This window comes from Homalodisca vitripennis, chromosome 7 (genome assembly GCF_021130785.1).
Source record: "Homalodisca vitripennis isolate AUS2020 chromosome 7, UT_GWSS_2.1, whole genome shotgun sequence".
NCBI classification, from domain to species: domain Eukaryota; kingdom Metazoa; phylum Arthropoda; class Insecta; order Hemiptera; family Cicadellidae; genus Homalodisca; species Homalodisca vitripennis.
In genome coordinates, this window is record NC_060213.1 from 68,336,646 (window position 1) to 68,356,042 (window position 19,397).

Consider the following 19,397-nt stretch of genomic DNA (forward strand, 5'->3'; position numbering starts at 1 on the left):
AACCCATCTCAACTACTAGTTAGTAAAATGGATGAGCTACTCAATAAATTCTCCCTTCTCGCAACCAAGGATGAGGTTAAGGGTATTGCTGATGGGCTTCAGGATATAAAAACAGATATAAACAATTTGAGCGCCAAAATTAGCTACCTAGAGCCACGCATCGATAAACTCGAGAGTGATGTCAATGATTTAAAAGCCAAAGCTGCAGCTAAGGGAGAGGGCCGGGACATTCCAGTTGAGGATATCTTTGAGGAAATCAACGACAGACAGCGCCGCACACGTAACGTGATCGTACTCGGACTTAAGGAATGCAAATCATCTGTGCTGGCAGCTGCGAAGGAGCACGATAAGAGTCTTATCAATATCATCTTGGAACGTTGTGGTCTGGGAGCGTCCATGGGCCGGGCTAGATTTTTCAGACTTGGGAAAGCAACTAAAGATAAACCCCGAGCTATAAAGCTCTGCCTCTCGTCTGAGAATGAGGCCGTTACACTCTTCAAAACCTTTGGCACCAAGAGAGACTCTGGAGATGAGTTGGATGGCGTTTCCCTGGCTCGTGATCGCACCTTGAAGGAAAGACAGCACCTCTCGGATCTGCGGGATACTCTGAAGTCCCGTATTGATTCCGGCGAGCCAGATTTAACCATCAAATATCTAAACGGCATCCCCAAGATTGTAAAAAAAAACTAAGTACTTCCAACGGCAAAACTAGTTTGAACTTATACTTCCAAAATGTCAATGGAATTAGAACTAAGCTTCATACTTTGAAAAATGCTTTGGCGTGTAGTGTTTATGACGTTCTGTTGCTGTGTGAAACTAACCTCTCCCCTGATGTGTCTACTTCTGAACTGCAATCGACCGACAGCTATACAATCTATCGAAAGGACAGAAACGCCCATTCAAGCAGCAAAACTTCTGGTGGTGGAGTAATGGTGGCAGTCAATAAAAGCATACATTCCCAAGAGATTATTTATGACTCGCCAATCGAGAGTCTTTTTATCTCTCTACCTGCTCATAAATTGATATTGAACTGTGTCTATATCCCTCCTGGGCAGCCTGCATCTACTTATGATACTTACTGCAGTTCAGTAGACGAAATTGTATCGTCTTCGCCGTCATCTTCTCTTATATTGGCGGGTGACTTCAACGTCCCCTCCTATGATATCCCCATCTCCGACCAAAAAGCTGCGGACAGAACTAAAGGGGAGCTTCTTGAGAACCTTGCCGAGTTGCACTCCTGGGATCAGGTTAATCACATGCGGAACTTCAGACAAGTCACTTTGGATCTAATATTTAGCAGCATAAAATTTGTCTCCGTGGTTGCTGCTGATGATTGTCTGGTTCAGGCTGATCCCCACCATCCCCCTTTGGCCTTTTCCGTTCCAATTGGACGAAGGACTCTTCTTGCTAGATATTTCACCTGCCCCAACCTGCGCAAGTGTGACTTGAATGCTGCTTCTGAGATGCTTTCAGCGGAGGATCTCTCCTTCGTCTATGCTACAACCAACGTCCAAGACAGCTTCGGAGGATTGGTTTCATTGCTTGGTGATATTTGTGTTAAATGCAGCCCTCTTAAACGACTGGGAACCTCACCCTTCCCAAAATGGTTTTCCAGGGAGCTCATTAACCTGGTGATACAAAAGAAGATTGCGCACAAACGTTATAAACTTACCTATCTACCTACGGACTACACTCGCTTCTGTATACTGCGTGAGGCTTGCAAGAACCTTAGTCGTAGATGCCGCATGGATTATCTGAGCCATATTGAAGATTCCATCCCGCACAATCCCAACAGCTTTTGGAGTTTTGTCCGCACTTCTACTGAATCTCTCGGAGTCCCTTCTACTGTCACACTTAGTGGACGCACTTCATTGGACCTGCAGGATAAAGCAAATATGTTTTCAGAATTCTTTTCTTCTGTCTTCTCCCAGCCAGTAACTTCAGCTCCACACTTCGATTTCAACACACATTCTTCTTTGGCGGCTATATCTTTCTCTGCTTCGGAGGTCTTAGAGGTCTTGAGGAATCTTGATGTTATGAAGGGTGCTGGCCCTGACAACGTACCTCCATCATTTTTGTATCACTGCAAAGACATCTTAGTTCAACCCCTGACTACTCTATTTAACCTATCTCTACTGCATGGAATATTTCCTGAAATTCTTAAAGTGGGACACGTGGTTCCTATACTTAAGAGTGGTAGTTCCTCAGAAGTTGAAAACTATCGTCCCATTACCATTCTCTCTGCTGTTGGGAAGGTGTTTGAAGGGCTCGTACTGTCTCGTTTGAGACCATACTTGAAACCTCTAGTTTGTCCTAGTCAACACGGTTTTACCGCCTGCAAATCCACAGTAACCAATTTACTTCTGTTTGAAGAAAAAATACTATCCACCATGGGGTCTGGTAAACAGCTGGACGTGGCTTTTATTGACTTTGCCAAAGCCTTTGACAAGGTTGACCACTACATTCTTGGACAAAAACTCAAAGCTTATGGCATTCACGGCCCACTCCTCTCCTGGCTGAGCGACTATCTGCTGCGACGGCGCTTGCTGGTAAGGCTTCCTGGTGCACTTTCTCAGGAATTCCATCAATCCTCGGGCGTCCCTCAGGGCTCCTTATTAGGCCCATATCTTTTCACTGTATTCATCAATGATATTACTTCGATACTGAAAGTGGATGCCCTGCTTTTTGCTGACGACGTCAAAATCTACACGGTGGTCTCCAGCCGGGACGACTCTACACTGCTTCAGTCGAGTCTTGATGGTGTTCTGGATTGGTGTAGAACTAACAACATGAAGCTAAACTCGTCCAAATGCTCTGTAATGACCTTCAGTCGATTGCATCAACCTAGTATTTTTCAGTATTCACTGGATGGTCAACCTCTGGATAGAGTATTCAAAATTAAGGACTTGGGTGTTACCTTCTCTGCTGATCTTTCCTTCAATGACCATGTCGATGAGCTGTGCAGAAGAGCGTATAGGATGTTGGGATTCATCAACAGGTCTACTCGTGGAATGACAAGCTCTGCAGTCTTAAGGACTCTCTACTCATCCTTCGTTCGCCAGTTATTGGAATATGCGAGTCCTGTTTGGTCTCCCTACCAGCTGGGTCTTGTCGACAAACTGGAAGCGGTCCAAAGGAGATTCCTGAGACTGGTGGGACTGCGGCGAGGACTGCTGTTTAGAGACATTCCTGTTGCTGAGCTGCAGGCCGAGCTTCTTCTCCCAGATCTTCGGACCAGGCGCTGTGTGGCGGATGTCTTGTTGCTGATTCGGCTGATAAGGGGGGAGCTGGACTGCCCGTCGCTGCTTTCGCGAGTGGATTTTCGTATACCATCGGGGACTCGTTCGAGGGAGTTGTTTGGGAGGCGCCAATATTCAAGAAACTATGACTTCCATGGTCCACTTGCAAGGATGATGAGGATTGGCAACCGTCACTGCGGCGGGTTGGATCTCTTCCACGACGGGGTTTCGACCATAAGGAGAGGAGTATTGACAGCCGCACAGCAGGACTCTACATGAAGCGTCCTACCGTATCTATTCTTCATTTGTTATTATTTTTTTGCATACGTACATATAGTATTTATTGATTGTTATTGTTTTTGTTACTATATATGCATTTTTATCGATTGTTATTATTCTTAGTATATTTTTCAAGTTGTTACATACTTTGCTCGTATTTATATCTGCATGTATTCGGTTGCTGGTATACTTATTGTTTGCTTGTTATAGGTTTGATTTGTAAACATTGGTTTGTCTTTTATTTCTTGCATACGTACAGATAGTATTTATTAATTTTGTTTTTGTTACTATATATACATATTTATCGCTGTTATTATACTTAGTATACTTTTCAAGTTGTTGCATACTGCTTGTATTTATACTGCTTGCATGCTAGTATTCTGTTACTAGTATATTTAAGTATCTGCATGTTATAGATTTGATTTGTAAACATTGGTTTTGCCGTTGGAATGAAATAAATAAATAAATAAATTATGTATTAGGTTAGTTCTTTACCTGAAGAAGAGATCAGATTGCAGATATCGAAACGTAGTGTTACTGTTTTCTTGTTTCACTGAACGATGGCAAATGTCCGGAAAAATCCTGTTTCCTTCACAATCCTTCCATCGTCAAAAATAACCTTCAAACAAAGAAAGGATCACTCGTTAATGCCTCCAGGGAATTAATGACCCTACTACGCAATAAATTAAAATTTTCTGAAGAATAATTACTCGTAAAACAACTTACTTTGTATTAAAATACAATTTACAGTATTTTTGTGACACTGAATTTTAAAGTAAATATTTTTAGTAATTTTTAGTTTGCATTATCTCTTTATTTTATAATAAAGTAGAGAGACCGTTCACTTTTTAGCTGTACAATAAGCCCATTGTCATGGAACATATGCCTGTGCGAGGATATCGGATATAACAAGGATTAAACTCAGGAAAGTACAGGGTCGATGGTACAGGTAAAGAGTGCAGCGGTCACTGATAAAATTTAAACTTGCGCTATATATAATTCAGACCCAAAGTCCGTAACTTTAGACCACCAGTTGTATCATCTATACAAGGACTGTCTATAAACAGAATTGGTTTTCCATACAAACATCGTACAGCAAACAGCATTAAGTAACAATAACTTTACAGTTTGGCAAAACAAAAATGTATACTGGTATATAAAGCGATAAAAGATCTGGAAAACTACTATTACCTTATAATAAATCTAATAAATAGGTTGCAACGTACAACGATAATCCAAATATATATGTCATACAATATACGATGTGATATAAATATCTGGAAATCGTAGCTACCTTATTCTAATGGTTATATCACTAAGAAAGAACATTAACGATATTGAATAAAACCAAAAAGCTAATATCTTGCTTTATTAAAACTGTAAACTAGAAAATTTGTAATTAGGACTAATGATAAAAAAATATTAATTGCGTCATCCAACAAATGTTGTATGGCAACTAGCAATTTTACATCCATCCCATGTTTGGTAAGCAATAGTATTATACGCTGAATTTTTTATAATGATATGTTAAATTTGTTTTTTTACAATAAAAATATAAATTTAATCTATCAACATACTAGGTGAACAATAAAAATGTGTATTTATCAATGTTAATATATCTTTAGCTGTATTTTAAGCCGATTTAGCACTTTTAAAAGAATCTTTGTACACTTTAAGCTGTAAAACGGAGAATATGACGACATATAATATGTAAATTGAACCGAGCTTACTGATTAAAGTTAAGTTTAGTTTGAACAATTCTAGGCTAAAATTTAATGCACGCACAACGCAAGCAATTCTATGTAAAATTTTTCTACCCAGCTTACAACAATAATATTGCATTGTAACAAGTGGCATTTGATTGAATGGTTGTTAAGGCTTTAGTTACATTTTAACGAGGTCTTTGATCCTAGTTTTTATGGGTGTACTTACGACTTATAATTGAAAGTGATTAGGTCAAGTTGTTTCCTGTTTCCTGTATGGGTGAAGTTACTAGTGTTGTTCATAGTAATGTAGCATTTTTGTTTCATTCTAAATTTCGACGACTCAACGAAAGGTTGATAATCTCAACCGTAGGTACTTTGATGTTAATGAATGCCAAACTCAAGCTGCTGTAATACATTATTCTCAGGTTTTCGTATTATTTTTCTCCTGCGTCGTTTATGTCAGTAAGTTCATCTAAATATTCAACAAAAGAACACATACAATCCCAAAAATAGTACTTTGAGTACGTTTTCATTCAGTCTATTCTTGATAAAAGTTGAAATTTATTTGAATTAGTGTATTCATAACTGAAGAAAATAGAAAGATTATATGAATTGATATTAAAGTTTACCAAAGCTACCTCATTAATTTATGAACATTTGATTTACACTGATATTAAACATGCGTATTCTATCTTCAGTATTAAGTATCCTTTAAACAAATTAAATTTTATTAGCATTTCGTGATACACAATTACATAGACTTTTAAACGCCTTTGACTTTCTTAAATAAATAGCGAAACGTTACGATAAACACATTTTGTAAGTATTTAATTGAACAGTACAACATTTTAATTATTTAATAATTAAAAAAATAATTTAATTTAATTGTATCATTGATATACGTATAGATTTTCTTTAGTAGTAAGACACGACATCGTTTTGGATGCCTAGTATGAGGAATAACGTACGAGTTATAAATGTGTTCTCTCACTCATGTGTTACCTTTCTTTCCTGCTCGGTCATTTTGTGAGGGTTTTGGATGTCTCAGAGCGCTGAAGTATTAGTAAGTTTACAGCTGTTAAATGAATCTATGACCTACGTTCTCCGATAAAATGTAGATTATACTAGGTAGATTAAAGCGATCACAAGAACTGTAGGGATTGTTTGGTATCAGAAGATGAAATAAACTCATCCAAATTTGTAGAGTGAAACAAACAAGAATCAGAACTTAGATTTCTAATCTTATAAAGTATCTTATAAAGCTCTAATACTTATGATTCATACTGACAACTGTTTATGTTGTGTTATGAATTACATATTACAACTCTTATTTGAAAAGTACAGGTCTGGAAAATCTATAGCCATTATAATAAAACTATAAATGAAATATCAGGTGCTAAAAAAATTGTTTTTACATTTTTATTTACTTCTGTGGTAATAAATGTAGCTTTTGTCAAGATTATTGTGTTAATTGCAAGAGAATTATTACGAGCAGTTCTGCCAACAGCGCGTAAATAACGTTGATATAGTAAGAAATCATGTAAACTTGTAGTGTGTGCCTAAATTAAGTTTTATAATCAGACAAAAACATTGTAAATTCAAGATTATATTTAACAGAGTATTTTGCACCATGGGTGTAGTTGACATGCTGTGATTTGTGGGCTTACATAGTTAATGGATTGTTTCGGACCTGCCAGATGGATATGCCGACCATGAAAGGTAAATTATTTGATATACAGTACATGTGTCCTTGTTTCCATAGATTTATAAATTTCGTCTTATTCATGTTTTCATAAGAAAATCAAAATTCATTTTATTTCCTGCTGTTAGCAAAATAAAACTTTAAAACTTTATTTAATATAAAAGTTGCTTTATATCAACATATGTCGAACGTTCATGTAAATAAAATACATGTAAATACCGTATTGATTGTTGTGAGGATCGATTAGGAAGATATCACTGGATTAAGTATTTCATAGTGGGATATCAAATCCCCCAGAAGCGCACGCCTTTGTTAGTTTCGGGATGCGGCTCAACGCATGTTCTTTTTCTTTCTGTAAAAACGTGAGAAAAAGATATAGCTCTGTTTCTGTGAGTATTTCAGGGAATTGCGTAATGAATACAAAGTTGTTTTCCCATTTAAACTATTTTATACATTAGTTACTATCAATAGTTTCTTTCAGATTATTAAATATTGCAGCTTGGGGATAAGAGTTATGAATCATATAGTTGTATTATCAAACGGAAGATTACGGACTTTAATATATTTTGTATCAGACGAAATGATTAAACGGAGCACAACTTCAGGTATTATCAATGTTCATTTATAAAACAATGTTAAAATATAGGCAATTCCAAAGTGAATACGAAAAGTGATAACAGGATAAAAGTTCGTTTCATGATACACTAAATTGATTTGTTTTAGAAATCGAATATATTTTTTCTTCCAGAAACCAATTGAACAGTATTTATTAAACAACACTTCAAAGGCAACGACGATGTTCACTTACGAGTAGATTTTCAAAGTGATGAGGTCAAGAAAGAACTTGTGGCCCTTACTCAGTGCCCTTGAGTTTTTAATAGACTTTGCTTTTAAACTGTAAAATTTCAACGAATAAAGTCGTATTCATGATTATAATTCAATCAAGCAACTTAGGTTTAGATGTGATTATTCTTAACTTGATCCGCTCAAAATACTATAGTAATATAATAACGTTGTATTTTGGTTTAATTACATATATATGAATTTCTATACGAAAGTCTATTTTTACATAATATTCTCTGTCAATAAATGTATATTAATATTATCAGCAAAAATTTACATAGTTATATTTAATTATTCTATAAAATAAAAAGCCTATTATAATTACTAACCCACTAAATGTGCATTCTATTTATTTTTAGAAGATTTAAATTAACTAGGATTTACTAGGATGAAGGTATATTGCCAAATAATTGTTATTTTTAATAATAAAAAGTATCTAATTGAAATTTAATAAATGGGTACATTTATAACTAGTGTAAAATGTTATTTCCAGGATAGAAATATGTGTATATACGGAACAAACTACATTACTGCTGAAAAAAGTTAGTTGCCGAATAATGATAAAGGTTATAATTATACGAATTTCTTACATTTACACAACATTCTAATATTAAATTAAATTGATTACAATGGTCATTGTCCCAGAAACGAACAGTAATAATTTTCCGAAGTACAACTAAACGTTTAGAAGAATCGAGTTAACTTATATTTAAAATGATTAATTCCAAACGACGATTTCATGTACAAACGTCATTATTAATTGTAAAGGAAAACTAGGCATTAAATCCTTATCTGATACACACAAATTTCATCGCTTTTGGAGGATATCAGCAAGAGTATGAGGTCTTCCATCAAAACCAAAAGTTATATTCTCCACGAACTGTTCAATATGTGGGAACGGGAGGATAATCAAGGCCAAAATTTTAAACGTGCATTATTGTATCAGGTGAAAACATTGTGAGGTAAATGTTGAAAATAAAACAGGCTTATTGCAATTTCTTCGTGCTAGCACTCAGAAAAGTTAGCTTAACTTCTTCAAAAACAACCCAAAAAATTAACACCACCCCACGTTCCAAAATTTATTTCAAACATTAAGAGGAGCCACAACTTCGTTCTTTATCAATCTACAGAAACAAGGAAAATATTCTGAAATTATTATAACGTTTCATAAAGTTAAAAAAACCTTATGTGATTCTCCAACGGAAATTGAGGTAATCCCATCAGGAGTAGATTAATAATATTTCAGTTCTTACTAAATATATAATAAATGATTTACATTTAAATTGGGCCGTTTTAAAATTTAATACTATTAATATATTACAACTTTTACAAAGATTCCATTATGCTCTGGTTCTTGTTATGCTGGTTGCAGATTCAATGGACTGTGAATTTTTAGGGCCCTCTAGCCATAAAAAGGATAAGATTATATTGGGATTTAATCCTCATGATTTCAATGTGAATCCCTTGTTATGACAAAAGAGCAGAAAAAAAAATTGGGTAAGAATTTCCCGTGACTATGTGATAAAAATGGATTCCGTTTATCCTTATTTAAACTAAAACTTTAAAAATATAGCTTAATATTAACAAACATTCTATAACAAAATGTTATGTATTTACATCTTGTAATTCTGAAGTGTCTTATTGTATCAGGTGAAAACATTGTGAGGTAAATGTTGAAAATAAAACAGACTTATTGCAATTTCCTCGTGCTAGCGCTCAGAAAAGTTAGCTTAACTTCTTCAAAAATAACCCAAGAAATTCTGTAATAACAATGTAAATTTTGCAAACTCGTTGATAAAACTGAAGGTATTGATGCAGTGACAGATGATGTAATGTTTGAATCTAGCAGGCAAACCACAGTCTGTGATCAACCTATAAATCACTTACCTGAGTATCATTGAGTTTTTTTTCAATGATCTTTTTATGCGTACCATTTTACTGTGACTTTGCAGAGATTTTATAACAAATACATAGAATAATACTAAATGTTAATAATATTGAATAATATTAAATAATTTACAATGTAACAAAATGCAAAACTACGCGTCGCATAAAAGGCTTCGGTTCCTTGCATATTTCAAAATACATTGCTCATTCCATTCACAAAATGTACTGTTGACAGATAATCAGATAGGCAGACACGTACTCGTGTTCAGAAATGAGCTTTCCTCCTTTAAATGACATTCTTCGCTTGTAGTCAGCCAATACCACTTTACTGCATATATGATATACCTCGTGTAGTATTTTATGAACAGTATTGCCTATAAAATAGCAGGTACCTTTTTATAAACAATATTTTCAACTTCAGTTGTCCAGTTGTCTTAGAAATAAGAAGTAAAGTGGTCTTGGAAGATTTTTTATAGTTAGTTCTTTCTGAACATCTTAAAATAAAAGTGTCGCTGAAAGTTTTCCTCTTTAAATTTATTTTGTTTATCTCATATTATCGATTTATTAATTGATTAAACACTTTATTTTGATAGGTGGAGTTAGGACCATTATTTCCTTTCTTTTACTGAGCTTTTAATAATTAATAAATTAAAATATTTTGTTTTTAATTTCAACTTGTGCTTCTTAGTTTATCAATAACAATACCTAGTAAAATACGTGATATTCTCTTTAATACTAAAGTGGGTTTCAGATTATTTTGAGCTCATAAAGAAAAGTAAATGCGAGTTTTCAGTGTATGCATATACACGACCAAATAATGCAGCATTACCTATAACTGATGATCCGAAATGTGGAATTCACTTAGGGGTAGTAGCTAAGATTGTTTTGTTCTGATATTATCCTCTAAAAATGACATTACTTCTCATGATTATCAATGACAACTAGATAATTGTTTCTTAGTGTATAAGGAGGTATAGTAACACTGACCTACCTACAACAATAAAAAGTACATTTTGAATTAGCCTCATTTCTGCTATGCTTATTGCTTCTCTATCCTATTTTGTCCCCTACGGACCATACGAAAAACTCCCTTTTTCTTCTTCTTTTGACGTGTGATCATGTAAATAAATTAAGAAAATTTTATTCGATATAATCCCGCTTACTGAATATTATGCTTCAATTTATTATCTACGTCCAAATTTAAGATTTTGCGATATAATTAATACGCTACACCCGAATCTAACGCAAGTGCTTTTTTATAATGTTTAGAAAACAACACTTTTATGATATATTACATTTTAAACACTAAATATCTCCTATCACATACATTTGTATATATTTTTGTAACATTCCATGCGCAGCTATCTTTAAAGCTTCTGGAAGGGTACCAAAGGCAACATCCACAATGATATTGAACTAAGCCTTAGCATACGACAGTTAATTACAGTCCTGCCTTACCATACTGACCCAGCATTTTGTGAGTAAAACGTGTCACTTGGAAAAATTATAATAATTATTTCATACCGAGGAATATTTAATGATCCTGGTTTTAAACTTTATATTATACTGGCTTTCATAAATTTTGAGTTTATATGAGGAAGTGTTTAAATAGTTTAACATTTCACCACATCCGACTATTAATGAGGTAATGAAGTTTGGATTTGCTCTAGAAGCGAGCGTCTATTTCCAGTGCTGAGAACCTGTTCTAAGTCTCGAGAACAGGAGGATAGGTCAGAGATCCATACACTTTTACTCTTGTGTCATGGTGACACACAATAAAGCATCCTTAATTGAAACTATTGGTTTTTCCTCCATTTTATAAAAAAAATTAGGAGAGTCTTTTTTACTAAATTATAAGTTAAAAAAATATATAACTCATAAAATAAAAAGGAATTGTCACCTAAAATAAGAAAGATAAAACACTCTAGTTTGTATCTATACTGTAATCCTAATGAAATGAAGTAATCACATTTCGAAAGAGAATGGTTAAAAGCAGTTTTTAAATACCCATGTTCATTAAGAGAATGGGGTTTACTTTGTTGCTTGTAAATTTTATTTCTGAGAGATATTATATTTAACAGCGTTCTCATCTGTAAACTGCCATATGTATGTTCAGTTTATCAATTCTCTTTTATGTGCATCATTCTAGCAAATGTTTTCAGGTATATCTTGAAAATTGTAGACTATATTGAATAACGATAAGCTATATTTTCTTAAACAATGACTATAATTATACTGACGATTCATTTTTGTGGGTTGTTTTACTAACACCTTAATTGTACTTGTTTAGCAATGGAAGGTTACATAAACCAATAACATAAAAAATATTTCTTGTTTTTATTTGTTTGTTTGTTGTGTTTTTGTTTTGTGTACTATTACACATCAAATACACATTCAAACTACATTTACAATGACTGATATCCTTCCATTTGTATGAATAGAACGATACTCATTGTGTAGAGGAAATTAACTAATTCTGGCGATCTGAGGCGAACCTGATTGAATCACACTTTCATTGTGAAATATATCTGACGTCATTTAATCAACACTTTATTATGCAATTTTTACGTCAAATTGCGCCTGGCCGTATGCAGTATACAAATTTAATGATTTAGAATGGTTGTCTCATTTTATATTGAACTGGTATGTTATTATTGAATCAGAATATGAAGACTTTATTTGTAGACTTTTAACATGATATTAACAATAGCAATCTAAACCACTAGAATATTTTTTATTTGATCTTGAGAAGGTTCTTAAGAAAATATAAATTATAATATACTGGCTAATATTTAAATATCTGTCCCCCACCCTAGTTGTTGGAGTATATAATGCCATTATAGCTGATATTAAAAGAAGGTAAAAGTATGAACCTGAAAACGGATGAATCAATCGTTTTTACTAAAAAAGTGTTCTTATTTCTTGAAATAAGGGTAATTAGTCCGGATAAATAAGATTTTTATCGTACTTGTTATATTGTATAAATATTCATTTATACCGTAACAATCAAGTTTTTACAACTTTACGTGTTAAGGATTATGTATATGTTTTTCGTATTTAAATTAATCTTATATTGATAGTATTTTCTTTTTAACCTTACGTTTACTCCGTTACTTTGGACTTAATAAATGTGTATATTGAACTGTGATTAATACAGTTCTCCACTATTTACTAACTTTAGCTTTTTATTGTATTTGTTATGTTTCAATGTAAAAAATGTGTAGCTTAATCGGGGAATAAAATAAGTAAGTAAACCAAGGAAGCATATCCACAGGGGGATTTCTATCTTTGATAGATTGTAGACCTATACAAATGAATATTATGTATTGCTTTCTTGGTTTTGGACATACACATTTCACTTTGATCTCTCCCAGTGGGTACAATTATCTAAGGCAGGAATTTTACGATCAGTGTGTGATAAACATTCATATAACACAATGTTAAAATAAATATAGAGGTTTAATCCTGAAATAACATTTTTTTAAATAAACCATAAAGCTTAACTTTTAATTCTTACTAACATAGTTTCTTGAAATCGTATATTCCATTACCACATCACCGAATGATTACTTTTAGATTTTTGGAAAACGATTTTCCACTTATTGTTGTTAAAGCTAAAAGAAGTACCGATTGACTTTAATAGTATTCCCTTTTTCAGATATTATTTAATGACTAACTTTAAATACAGTCAGATGTACTAGTACTGGAAATAGTCTGTGCGCTTTGTGCTTCCAAAAAGACACAAAGGAATATAAAACTAGTGATAGGTTAGTATTAATATTACATATTATATATACATACCTATTGTCTTCTTGTAGTTTCACATAGCCATATGAATTTAAACTATTTTGCTTACTTCATTTCTCGATGAATATAAGTTTTTATAGTAAATAAACAAATGAATAAACCTTACTAAACTAAATATGAGTTTAAAGTTGGATAAGATCTAAATATACTATATTGTTTATTTTTATGTTTTATATGTTAGGTTTCAAAACTAATATCAAAATAATAAATGGATATTTGTAATTATAAATGGTCTATATTTATTGAATATACTTTATAAAACACTTTAATTTAATTTATAAGATCAATACTAAATTGCAACAGATATATCTCCATGTACAATCAAAATTCCTGTAACATTTACAAATATTTAAATAATAATCTGAGGTGCAAATATTTCAGTTTAGATTTAACTAGACTACAATCGTTTTCGCATTTTCCCTTTATATTATGGGCATATGTCTATACGTGTAAGCATTCAAGTTTCCAAAAACATGACTAGAGTTTGTGTGGGCTGATCCATTGGACCTGGAATACAGATGTATTTGACGAATACTTATATTTCTTCCTTACTGTTACTCAAATATAGGGTGATTATTTAAAAACAAATTTATGAATTTTAATTACATATTTTCAAACCGATTTCAATGATTTCTTATACTCAATTACTCGTTTTCAATACAAGTCACACATTTCATGAGGAATGGGTGTATCACTTACAGTCGATATTCCCTTACCGTATTTCTGTGATAATTTTAAAAATAAAATTAAAAGTCAAGCTTACATTTAATGTAGTAAATAAAACATACATTTATTACAATTTAAGAACTTCTACTGAAATTTTGCAATTTTACTTTTTTATGTAACTCCCTTTCTTACTTCAGTTTAATTAAAAGCCCTTTACTGACTTAAATCACCTAACGACGAAACTTATGTATTCTATATTATTTGCAATTTTGTAGTTTATAAACTTTTAGTTGCTATTATATAACGAACAGATGAAAGTGTATGGCAGTAATGTAATAATGAATTGGGTAATTGATTTCGAGTAACGTTTTCACGGAAAATTAATCACTGTCAAGGTGTATTATTGTAGTCACGGAATATAAGGCAAACAATACATTGTCGGGATTGAAATGTGTCAAATGTTACGTAACAACATCAATCATCATCATTCGTGTATTGTGGCCGATACGAGAAGTGAATGATTACTGCGTTACATATATATCGCAGTTGCTGGTTCAAGTTTCTTTTAATATAATAACCATCTCATTTTATTACATATTAAATTTATAAATACTAGCTACGAGTATTTAAAACTAGTTTTATTGGAAAACTAATGACAAGATCTTTTGTATATAAACTGTTATAACCTGTTCAGGAACAAAAAAGGATCTAGAATTAAGTATTTCATAACATTGCCTTCAATAAGGAGCAAACTATTTTTATTAATCATTGTTTGAATGGAATAAATAAATATGGCTTAATAATCGACAACCATAAATCAAATGGTTGACGAAGATTAATTGAACGGTAAAAACTATTTATTTTGTAATGTGTATTATATATTGCCAAATTTCACAACTGATGTTAGTTACAGAGATATGTTAACAAACCATATGTGCTATAAAACAATCTTAACGGTATTTATGAACATTGCTTCCGGAGCTTACTAATAAAAAGTTATGACAATTAAGTTTGAATTGAATGACAAACAGAAATATTACAAATTTATATAAACTTTTTCTTGAAGTAAATCTTAGCATTTATAATATAATAAAAAATGTAAGATAAAAAGTGAATGTAACTGACGGTTAGCTGAAATTTATTAATAAAGTAAATTTAATCCTTAAGGTGATAAAATCTGTATAGATTAATCTATTTTCATATAAATTCCTAATTGTATCTATAATTTAATTTTAATACACTATGACTGCACCGATTTGAAAAATTATTAAATTATCTCCCAAATCTTAAAAAAAGCTTTTTTATGTTATTGTTGTACATGCATTAACGTAATTGTAATTTTTTGGATAAACCTTCCTACCATCAGTACCAACTCTACATCAGATTATAATACTATTCTATGACATATAGATACAACTTAAACCCTTTTACCAAATATACAAATTAGAAAATATTTAGTTCGGATTCCTTAGCTTTCTCTACTTACACTTACTCTCCTATCTAATAACAATGTAGAAAGACTTTGCAACATATGTGGTAACAGGCTTCGCTGAGGACGCATGAAAAATGCATATATGTAACTCATTATATTCTCAAGATACTCTATGGACAGATTACGGAAGCACATCAAAACAAAAGAGATATTTAATCTAAAGTTACCCATCCTAGTATTCATTCTCGTAGAAAAAGTTATTATACTACAGATAGGAACCTATCTTATACTTGTATTTCACTAGAAGAGCCTAAGAATTAAATACTTATTAAAGGTGCCCTTAAGTCCTTACTACAAAATCTTACACTAATCAACCAAATATAGATCTTGACACTATTCTGTACACTAATAATATAATTACACTACAAATACGATACTATCTTATCCTTGTATTTCACTATAACAGGCTAAGACATTAAATACTTATCTACACATTAAGACCTCACGGCCTTACTACAAAATCTTACGCTGATAAACTATATATAGATCTTGACACTATTCTATATATTAATGTACACAATCCCTTCAATAATATTTAGATATACACTATATTACAACTGTATATATCCGGAACACATCCCTACAGATGATCATTATATTGTTAAAAAATACATATCACATTATCCTACTATATAGAAAAGGTCTCGTTACTGTACTGCAGACAGATGCTGACACTACTGTACTTACAGATACTCTGCTGTACTATATCTAATAGTAATGCACCTAATAATTGTCATTTCTCCCAGGGGCTGGTTACTCGTAACCAGACGGGCTTGGCGACCCCGGGTTCCCCGAGCAAGTGGTCAGTATAGAACCAGGCATTATGCGTCCCAGGATAAAGCTGTGCAGACTATCAGCGCAGCCCATGTACTGACTGCGCTGTGGGTGCTACAGACAGGGAGAAGCGTCCCTGGTCAGTAGAGTTAGTACATTTCCACCTTAAAGCGTATATGCACTGATTGATACTAGCTTGAAGTGGTTTACCCGCAAAACGCACATGATTACCCCGCATGGGTGAAACAGGGATCTAGGTGGACGTGGTGTGCTGGTGACTGAGGACAAGGTCTGCCTGCGGGATTCTGGATCCAACACTTCACTTTGCTATCACTAAACCCTGGATGTACTGCGGTTGAGACTTGGCCCATCTTAACCAGGGGGCCCCCCGTTTGGCTCAGTCAGCGGTGGAGGTGTTGGGCAAGGGGCTTTCAATTCTGATATCCTACTGAACTCTCCAAGGCCGCTATACTTGGTCAGTGTTGCGGCTAAAGAAGGCAAGGGACGGTAGGATGGATTGGAGGTTCCTATGGAGTCGTAGGGGAGCGGGAGGCGGAATGCTGGCCTGCTGGGTAGGACCCACTGGCCGGTCGCTGGCTTATGCCCCGGCTGTGGTTCGGGAACGAGCCCCTGCACCTGAATGGGGATAAATGCCTCAATAAACATAATGTATGGTAAATCTGGACCATCTTCGACAAAGGAAAAGAAGGAAGGACAAGGAACGCCGGTTCTGGCGGGTTCCATGCCTTTTGGGAAGAGCTCGAAAACCATTCGTTCTCCACCTCAAGGTGCTTTTTCGGGAGCTCAATCGGCTAGGTCATCAACGTCCGAAGAAAAAGACACGCTCATGGAGATTGCTGAAAGCACGTTCAATAAGGACGGTACACTTCTCAATGAGAAGCTACATGGGAAAGATAACAGGGAGAGTACGAATGTGACGGAGCAGCCTAAGAGTCTTGCGAGAGCAGTCTCCAATTTAGAATCTCTTAGGCAATTGGCTGACACGGCAAACACTGAAGAGGAACAGGGCCTCAAAGCCATTGAAGAAGTCCTGAAAGAATTTGAAGCCGTTATGAAGACGAACCATCGAGACCCCACTGTAATTAAGAGTGGCGTGGCGAAGATCAGGGAGTCTTTGTCCGGAATCCACACGAGCCGGAAGCAGCGTAGTGAGGCAGTCACCACGGAACGAGAATTGGTCGGCTCCACTACCTCTCCAGTCGAGATGAGGAGTGGTAAGAGGAAGAGGGCAATGCCAGGTGAAGTTGCAAGACTGGAGGTCAACTTGCCTCCTCTAACGATAAGTGACCCGGTGGGGAGTGACACGCCGGCTAGGGCTAGTCCTGAGCCGGTCACCCCACACCTGAAAAAGGGCCCATCTAACGCCGAACGGGTCCACTCAGAGGAGCAACTCTGGCAAGAAGACCGTCAGAATAGGAAGAAAAGGCTTAGAAAATAAAAGCAAGCTGCGAAGACCGTAAAGAAGAATTCCGAGGCTGTGCAGAAACAGGCAGCTCCTGCCGCCTCCTCTGCAACGGCAAAGCTGAGGAAAGAAGAGAGGAGGAAGACGCGTCCGGATGCAGTCCTCATTCGACCAACCACTGGTAAGTCGTATGCGGACCTGCTAAAGGACATCCGTTCAAAGATAAAGCCGGAGGACTCGGGGGCGGAAGTCAGGGCTATTCGTCCGACCCGCACCGGCGGTCTTCTGGTGGAGCTCGGGTCGAAGACCACAGACAAAGACGGGTTCAGCTCGGCTTTGAAGACGGCCATTGGCGAGAGCGGCATTGTCAGTGTTTTAGAGCCTAGAGCCTCGATAGAGATCCGAGACCTGGACAGTCTCTCTACGGCGGAGGAGGTTCAGGAGGCTGTTGAAAGGGAGCTCGGTGCTAGCGCAGGGGTGGTCAAGGTGTTCCTGACACAACCAAACAGAAGGGAGCAGAAACTCGCAGTTGTCTCTCTGTCTGAGCGGGGAGTTAATCAGCTGCTGAGGACTTCAAAAATCAAAATTGGGTGGGTCAATTGCAGGATTCGTCGAAGGGTGGAAGTGACCAGATGCTTCAGATGTTTCGGCTACGGCCATCTGCAGACGGACTGCAAGGGACCCGACAGGAAGGCATTGAACCTTTGCCTGAAGTGCGGGGAGAGCGGACACAAGCGAGATACCTGTGCTGCTAAAGCAAAGTGCTTTCTGTGTGCTAACGAAGATCAGGACACCGTTGACACCAAGCACACTCCTGGCTCGAGAACCTGTCTCACGTTTTGCGTGTCCTCCAAGGCAATCTCCATCGTAGTCGAGTAGCTAACGATCTTCTTTCCCAGCTTATTCTGGAAAAACAGATCGATCTGCTCATCTTAAGCGAGCACTATCGTGACCGGGTTGGACCCAACTGGTTTCCGGACTATCTGGGAACCACTGCCATCTGGGTCCCGAATACCAACGTGTTGGTTAAAGGTCACGGTAGGAGCAGAGGAATTGTATGGGTAAATGCCAGCGACGCAATTTTTGTGAGCTGCTAATTCTCACCTAATGTTAACATAGCAGATTTCCAGAATCAGCTGAATGACCTAGAGGATATTATCTTGACACTAGGTAACAGTAGGATAATCTTAGCTGGAGACTTCAACGCCAAGTCTGTAGAGTGGGGCATGCCTGCGACGGATGTAAGGGGTTTCCGGATTTTGGAGATGGCAGCCCGGACCGGTCTAGTGGTCTCTAATGTGGGGAGTGCACCCACTTTCAGAAGACCAGGTTACTGACAGACCATCCCCAAAGTCACTTTTTCGTCGGAGGGACTCGCAGGAAGAATCACGGACTGGAGGGTGATCGAGAATTATACCGGTTCCGATCATCAGTACATCACCTTCAGTCTTATCGGAAGCAGACTGAGCCGAATCGTACCAACTCGGGCTTCAGGCTAGAATGTTTCTAGGCTCAGTGCTGAATCCTTGTCCTTGGCGATTGACGAGGGCAAGGAGACAGTTCTCTCTTTAGCGGGTAG

The 19,397-nt window shown here is 35.7% G+C and overlaps 1 protein-coding gene across 1 annotated transcript; it reads left to right on the forward strand.

The window, feature by feature from the left end:
- The first annotated feature begins 17,062 nt into the window (after nucleotides 1-17,062).
- Nucleotides 17,063-19,155, forward strand: LOC124366766. The gene is made up of 4 exons (XM_046823367.1): nucleotides 17,063-17,822; nucleotides 17,910-18,673; nucleotides 18,718-18,856; nucleotides 18,941-19,155. Exons 1-4 carry the CDS (start codon nucleotides 17,063-17,065, stop codon nucleotides 19,153-19,155), a joined length of 1,878 nt encoding a protein of 625 aa, XP_046679323.1.
- Nucleotides 19,156-19,397: the final 242 nt, after the last annotated feature.

What these genes read in the sequence shown, in the direction of transcription:
- LOC124366766 (XM_046823367.1), top strand. Translation starts at nt 17,063, where the DNA reads ATGTATGGTAAATCTGGACCATCTTCGACAAAGGAAAAGAAGGAAGGA. An exon ending in CGTTTTGCGTGTCCTCCAAG is followed by an intron (nt 18,674 to 18,717) that starts GCAATCTCCATC and finishes CTTCTTTCCCAG; the next exon opens with CTTATTCTGGAAAAACAGAT. An exon ending in CGTGTTGGTTAAAGGTCACG is followed by an intron (nt 18,857 to 18,940) that starts GTAGGAGCAGAG and finishes TTAACATAGCAG; the next exon opens with ATTTCCAGAATCAGCTGAAT.